At 34.7% G+C, this 8,290-nt stretch overlaps 1 protein-coding gene across 1 annotated transcript; it reads left to right on the top strand.

Annotated features, from left to right (window-relative positions):
- The first annotated feature begins 1,821 nt into the window (after window positions 1-1,821).
- LOC141512006 (olfactory receptor 10R2-like) lies at window positions 1,822-7,802 on the top strand. Its single transcript, XM_074220935.1, is given in 4 exon segments — window positions 1,822-1,863; window positions 2,238-2,343; window positions 2,346-2,383; window positions 6,837-7,802. Coding segments are annotated over 4 exon segments (1,152 nt in total).
- Window positions 7,803-8,290: the final 488 nt, after the last annotated feature.

Genomic DNA, 8,290 nt, shown 5'->3' with positions numbered 1-8,290 from the left:
ACCTATGTTAAATTAACCAATATAGTAAGGACTCCCAAGAGTCAGGGTAATATAGTTTCTGATAAAGGTGCTAGGACTACAAGCAAGAAAAAAAAGTCCATTTATAATGCTCATTGGGATGGTAGTTTGGAAATATGCCCATGGAGAAGAGGTTAAAAGGACCCAGTATGAAGACAAGGAAGTGAGGACAAGGAGGTGGTGGGATATCTACAAGGACTTAAATTTCTTTCAATTGGAGTCAGAAGGTCTGCAAATTATGGGGGGACCTTTAAAACATGCAAGGTAGAGATGATTGAGGACAGTGTCAGTTGGGAGACCCTTGATTGACAGGACAGTAGTTAAATGAAAGAACATTCCAAGTCATTTGACCCCAGTATTTATATTTGAGGCAGAAACTTGGAAATTATTACATAGGGTTTGACATGAGGACCTCATTAAGAGCAAAAGATTGTAAAGCATCAGGTTCTTCTTGCCTTTGGGATAAATAAGACCAGTGTCTCAAGACTGATTTCTTTATTTAATGATATCCTTTGCCCTATAGTCAATTTTTGCCAAGTTTGAGTAAGAGCATGAAGAAGATGGATATTAGGCAAGAGGGAAGTTGAAGATATAATGTGCTTAAAGAGTGAAAAGTAAAAATAAGATAGGAAGTAATGGGACTGAGTTATGGAATAGAGACAGAAGAAGAGATAATACTTTCTTTGCAATGGCTGCTGAGAAATTATTGTATTCAAAAATTAATTAGATAGGTATAGAAAAAACTACATATAGGTATAAATACTGACTATATTCTGCCTTGGAACCTTCTCTGTTTCAAAAGATTCTGTGACCTGAGTGTCCTGTTCTTCAATCCCACCTTTATATTTCAGGAAAATATCTTCATTATTTTATTTGACAGCTCATTTTCTTCTCATTTCCCACCTCTTCCCAAGTCATTTACATGCTTGTAATTCCCTTCCATTTCAGATTCTAGATCTCTAGATCTCAATTATTTCTTCCTTGTTAAACTAATCTGTTGGCAAGATGGTGCAGTTGGTAGAACACTGGCTCTGAAGTCAGGAGAACCTGAGTTCAAATCTGACTTTAGATACTTGACACTTACTATCTGTGTGACCTTGGACAAGTCATTTAAACCATATTGCCACACACCTAGGTCTATATCCTGATTCATATATGACCATTGGACTCAGATGACTTTGGAGGAGGAAGTGAGACTGGTGTCTTAGCATAGCATATACATGCCATAGCATCATCTCCCTGATGTCATGGTCTTTTATGAGAATAAAGGACAAACATCACATTAACCCTTAGCATCTCCCAATTCATATGAAAAGAGAAAAGTTGTCTTACACGTTTGTCTGTAAACAATTATCCCACTAACTGCACCTCTTCCTTTGTAACTCTAGAAAATGATCCTTAAAGAGAAAGTCAAAGTGAATGACAGAAGCAGTAAATCAGTACAACTTTTACTAAGCTTGTAATAAATGCCAAACATACCCAGATTGGGATATAATGAACAGACAAAAATACTTTATGCCCTTAGAGTACTCCCAGTCCAATGAAGGAGACAATCTATTCATCTAGCAAAATACAAAACTGTGTGCATTCATATCTTCATATCTATATATCTTTAGACTTACAAGTATGTATCTGTGTATATATATATATATCTATACATATATACACATATAAATACAGAGACAAAGTCAAAGAGAGAGACTGAGATAGAGCTGCAGAGAGAGAGAGAGAGAGAGAGAGAGAGAGAGAGAGAGAGAGAGAGAGAGAGAGAGTAGAGAGAAAAGGCAGTAGTAACTGTGGGAGATGGAAATCAGCCCTGAATCTTCAAGTAATTCAGATGAAGAGGTGAGGAGTGAAAGTTTGGTCCACAAGGGACATCCAGTACAAATGCATAGATAGGAATTGGAGTTTCATATGTATGAGCAACAGTAGCTAGGCCTATGATTCTAGAATGTGACTTACATAGTGGAAAATAACACATAGGGATACTGCATGGGAAGGAAAGGTCATGTTATAATAAGATTTAAATTCCAAACAGAAACCTTTAGGTATGACACTGGAGGGAATAGGGAAACTGTGCTGTTTGTTGACTAAGAGAATTGATATGATCAGACACATATCACTTTGGCAGCTGAGTTGAGGATGGAGAGTGGTTCTGAGTGGAGAAGCTTGAGACTGGAAAACTAATTAGAAGCCTATTGTACTTTTCATGGTGAAAGAATGAGTGTTTGAAGTATAGAGTGGCTATACCATGGCTTTCTTCCTTATCTAGAAAACTTTGTTCTCTTTGGATTCCTCTTTCCTTTCTGAATCTGGGGACATCTTTCCTACAGTTTCCAAGATGAAGAGCCTGAATAGAGATGAGGTAAGTCCAGTGGGCTCAGAAGGATCCTAGAGGTTTTGCTGCATCAACAAAAGTCCATCAGTCACTTGGCCATTCCTCCAGTACTGGCACTGACTTCATCCTCCATTGGCATGTAATTTAGATTGGCTGTGGTGTCTAAACAAGCAACTCTGTTCTGTCCTTGAAAATGCTTTAGAGAAAGTAAAGGGCTCACTGTCAGACAATCTAGATTATCTTCCTGACCTGAATTGCCAGCTTTTCAAGCTTTGACAAATCACTTACTGTCTCTGGGTCTTAATTTTATTTTCCATAAAACTAAGTTTAAAGAATTTTAGAGTTTTAAGGAATTCCAACTCCCAGTCCAACTATATTTAGCAATGAATAATAGTATATTTCTCTGAATTATTGTAGGGATCAAATAAGATAATAGATTTTAATTCTTGTGATTCAGTATTTTATTTTATATGGATTTCTCAACTTATATGTCTATGTGAGTATATATATATATATATATATATATATATATTGTGTGTGTGTATTTTAACAATTTATTTTACATTTCAACTATATTATATATGCATATATATTGAAAGATAAAGGACTTTTCTATCTATATAATTTTACACACAAACATTTGCACACAGAGATATCACCTTTCTCTAGTTTTAAGTAGTTTTCATTCTTGCTGAAAAGTCACAGCAAGTTATTCATGCAAAATACTTGACGACACATTTACAAAGTAATATAACAGGAAGAAAAGGCAATGAGTTTCCCTCCTTCTCCTCCATCTGGATTAGTGTCATTAGCCTTGGGAACAGATAGCAAGGGAACAAAATTTTGAGCTGATAGTAGCCTTAATGATCATCTTCTATGACTTTCATATTTTACTAATGCAAAAGAAAAAAACAAAAACAAACAAAACAAATCAAAAAATAACAAAGCTTCAAGACATTAAGTATCCTGTTGGAGGTATTCAGCAAAAAAGTAGCAGAGCTGGGATTTTTAACATAGGATCAAACTATCTAATATGCATTCATTCATTTATTCATCAAAATCATTTAGGTCATTTGGATCAGACACTGTAATAGACATCAAGAAATAAATAGTAAATAAAATACAATCACTTTCATTAAAGTACCAACTGCCTATTTGGATAGTTGAGATATGGACACAGATACACACACACACACACATACACACACACACATATATGTGAAAAAATTTCAGAGGAAGAAAACACTTCAAGCTAAGAAGGTAAGGAAATAGTTCCTAGAGGAGGTGGCATTTAAACTAGGTCTTAAAAAATGGGTTTCATTTTCATAGGTGGAAATTGGAGAGGAGGCAATTGGAGAAAGAGGGAATTGGCATAAATGAATCAAAAAGTAGAGATAGAAAGACAGGAGCTTAAGAGAAGTATTATATTAAGTGTCCAAAGTCTATAAGCATGAGAGAATTACGCCATGGATCAAGCTGTAGCATATTCAAATAAAGATGAAGAGGGTAGTGAGAAGGTTTGAAACTTGTTCTGGATTATTTAATATGTATTGTGGACCTGAATGGGGGGAGAAAGCATGGTACTGTGAAAGATGGATTACCTTGTTCTTCATGGTCCCAGGGGACAGAAAAAGGAGCAGTGGCCAGAAGTAGCAGGAAATCAACTTTGATTTATTTGACTTATTTACTTATTTATAAGAAAACAAATTCTTCTGACAATTAGAGCACTCCAATATAGTAATGTATTGCCTTGACAGAAGGGATATTTCTTCTAACTGGACATCTTCAAGTTAAGACTCACTGATTTCTTGTTAGTGATGTTGCAGATGAATTTATTATTCAGATGTATGTTTGATTTGGTAACATAAATAATCCTTCTTAACTCTGATATTCTGTGACTTTATTAATTGAATGAACTTTTATTTTCACAATAAGTTTTATCACTTCTATTTAGTAGTTTAGGGAAGGTAGGTGGTGTGACACTGGGCTTGGACTCAGGAAGTTCCAAATTCAAATTTGTCCTCAGGTACTTACTGAGTTATCTTGAGCAAGTCATTTACCCTTATTTGTATCAGTTCTTCATTTCTAAAATGGGGATACACAGAAGAATGAAATGACAAACCACCTTATTATCATTTCCAAGAAAATCCTGTGGACAAAGTCTAAAGATCACATAGACTTGTACATGGCTGAACAACTGAACAACAATTTGATAGTCATTCTAACTAGCTATGTATTTTCCTCCTGCCTGTTTTTGTATATTCTTCTTTTTTTCCTTTTTATCCTGTCTCTCCTCAAAAGCTTTTTTTGCTTTTAATATCTGCTTCTAATAATTTTTCTAGCATATATTTTCTTCAAATAAGTAAAAATGAAAAGCCAGAAGGCTAATTAGTTGGAAACAAGAAAGTATTGATGAACATCATGCACAGGACCTAAAACTTGAAATAAAACAAACCTGTTTCTTACCTCAAGTAACTTAAAATCTACAGGTGAAGAATTTACTGAAATGTCAGACAGTCTGAGATAAGGTAGATTGTATAAAGTTAAATGTTGACCAATTATTTTAGGGTAATTTGAAGCAGACTATTTTTTAGTTAACTGAGGACAAAATGGCAGCATTCATGGAAATGAAGAATTTCAAAAAATAGGTGAGTGAGAATAATTCTAGGTATGAGGGACAGTAATTTTGAATAGTGAGAATTTTTGATAAACTTGAGGACTTGTCAAAAGATGGTAAAAAACTAGAATGCAGAGAGAGTCAAGTGAAGGACTATTAATTGAGTTGGAAAGGTAAATGGGAACTAGAAGGTGAGACTGAAAGAGACTGTATTTTATTCCACAGTCAATAAGAATCCACTGAGATTATTTGAGCAAAGGTGTGACTATTAGAATTTTTTTATTATTTGAAGGAAGTGTAATAAAAGCATTCAAAAATTTCTTGGCAAGAGGTCAAACTAAGGAAAATGAACCTTATTACATTTAATGAGAAAACTAAAATAATAATGGAGAAGAAAGAAGGAAAATGACTGCAATTACACATGCATTTGACATATGTATATGTATATTTTTATGTGTTTGTGTTTATATATGTAAAATTTCTTTAAATATCATAGTGCTGTAATGTTTATAGAGGAGTTAGAAATGGATCTGAAGAGATCAAAGTTGAGAAAAACAACTGGTGTAAATCTATTGTACAGTTAAGATACCTTTGGGAGAAATGACACAATATTTATGGCATTGAGAAATAAATTCTTTTCTGAAGAGGCAAAAGGCAGTTACTAAAGGTATGGGGAGAAATCTTTGATTTTATTATTACTACAAAAATAGTGATTAAAAACATTTCACATATAAGATCACTTTCTTCCTATTATTTCCTTTTTTTCTCTCTGTCCCTTTGTCACTGTCTATCTCTCTTGCATACACATATATAAATTTTGGAAAAAATATGAAAACTAATCAATAGCATCCTTAGTGTGGTGACTGTAACAGAAGGAAAGAAGCAAGCTTTTGCAAGCAAAATTTTAGAGCTGATCATAGCTTACATGGAAATTAAACAACTTTGTCTTGTTCTTCTTTGTATAAAACAGAGCTATCATTTAATCTACACCCTAAATTCTCTTCTCTTCAACCCAATTCTCAAACTTATAGTCTTAGTCAATAATCATTATTGGTTGTTTTTGTAATTTATTAATAATATTATCAAGTAATAAAGAAATAGAAACAATTAAGCAAAATAAAAATGACTGTGACAGGACTCCCAGACACAGTTATCACTATCTTTGGGAAATCCAGGGAAAGAAGCATTACTTATTGGACTCCATTTGTGTTATTTATTCATAAATTTCTTAATTGCTAGTTTGTCCTCCCTGGTCTCAGGTTCGATGTACTGCTTTACCACTCATCTATCTTACTTCTATCCTTTTGTTCTCAGGTTCACATCTTCAGCTTCTTCTATCTTAATGGCCCCTTTCAGTCTCAATGCTTGTTTTGCCACAGCTCTTCTTCTGAATGTCTATGAAAAGTCACAGGAGCACAGCAATATTTATCTTTTATGTTTTCAACTTTACTAAGAATAATTTTCCTTATATATTTGCTAAAATCTTCTCTGCAGCCTCTGTGTATTGCTACTAGTTCTGCCCTCTCTCATTAAGTGAAAATCAATCTAATCCCTCTACTACATCACAACTCTCCATATACTTAAAGATACTATTTTCTCACCATCTTCAATTCTTCAGTTGTTCATTCCACTGGAATCCCTTCAGTATGATAGCTTCCCTCATTACTATAATAATATCTGTTAGAGCTTCTATCCCCTTTCATTTAGACTTCTCTTCATTTTTCTTTTCACCTTACTTAATTGTTTTATTGAAAGAAAATAGGATAGTGAAAAGTAGAAAAGTAAATATAAATATAAATATGCCCCAGTTCCCTCAGTCTATAGAACTAGTTCATCATTTTTACTTCTTGCTCTTTTCTACAGCTCATTTCCTGGGAACAGCTTCCTCTAGAGAACTTTACTATGGTCACTGAATTCCTATTGCTGGGATTTTCAAATCTTCAGGAACTACAAATTGTTCTTTTTGCTTTCTTTTTCAGCCTTTACATAATCATACTGTGTGGAAACATCACCATTGTTACAGTCATCCTCCTTGAGCACAACCTTCACACCCCCATGTACTTTTTTTTAGGTGTCCTTTCTGTCTCTGAGACTTGTTATACCTTTGTCATTTTGCCCAAGATGCTTCTCAATTTGCTTTCTGTTCTCAGAGCCATCTCCTACACTAGTTGTGCTATCCAAATGGTTTCTTTTCTTTCTTTTGCTATCACCAACTGTTTATTGTTGAGTGTAATGGGTTATGATCGGTATGCTGCCATCTGCCACCCTTTGCACTACCCAGTGCTCATGAATTGGAGGACCTGCAGATTGTTAGCAGCTACTTGTGGGGTGAATGGATTACTGATCTCAATGGTTTGCACAGTCTTGGTCTTCAATCTTCCCTTCTGTAACTCAAACAGGATCAACCATTATTTCTGTGATATTTCACCTCTTATTCACCTTGCCTGTAGTGACACCCATCTCACTGAGATGATTATATTTGTCTGTGGTGTCCTGGTGCTTGTGGTCCCCTGGATTCTTGTCTGCATCTCCTATGGCTTCATTGTTAACACTATATTGAGGATTCCATCCACTGAAGGGAAGCGGAAGGCCTTTTCTACTTGTGCCTCCCACCTCACAGTAGTTATAGTCCATTATGGATGTGCATCCTTTGTCTACTTGAGACCATCAACCAAGGTCACATCTGACAAAGATCAGTTGGTAACAGTGATTTATACTGTTATCACTCCCTTGCTGAATCCCATGGTTTATAGCCTCAGAAACAGGGATGTTCAGATTGCCATCCAGAAATTTATCACTAGAGGAAAGTTTTCTCACAAAATTCTATAATATTAGCATGTCAGAACTGCTGGAAAATAATTGTGTGAATATATGGTTAAATTATGGTTGACATGACCATGGATATGGGCTGAATGCTATTCTCAGAGCTAAATGCCTTTCAAACTTGTATTTGGATTTTCCCCTAACCCATGTTTGTATTCAATAGAAACATTTCATGAGACAAGTGGACAAAATACCAGTAATATTATACCAGGAATCATAAGGCAGTATGGCAAATAGATATTGTGGGTTTAGGAGCCAAGAAGAACTACTTCTCATATTAACTATATAGACCTGGTCCATTAATTTAACTTTAATGAGCCTCATGTCTTAATTTGTAAAATAGGGACAGTAATACTTATTGTACTTAATTCACCATATTGTTTTGAGATACATATGTGATCATGTATATATATCATTATGAAGATTCTGAAAGTGGGTGGTTTATGTGATGAGAGATTTTTAGAATCTAGTCTGAGCACAGAGTGCCAGGCATA

This window comes from Macrotis lagotis, chromosome 2 (assembly GCF_037893015.1).
Source record: "Macrotis lagotis isolate mMagLag1 chromosome 2, bilby.v1.9.chrom.fasta, whole genome shotgun sequence".
NCBI classification, from domain to species: Eukaryota; Metazoa; Chordata; class Mammalia; order Peramelemorphia; family Peramelidae; genus Macrotis; species Macrotis lagotis.
Note: the sequence above shows the minus strand (reverse complement) of the source record. Positions and strands in the feature narration are given on the sequence as shown.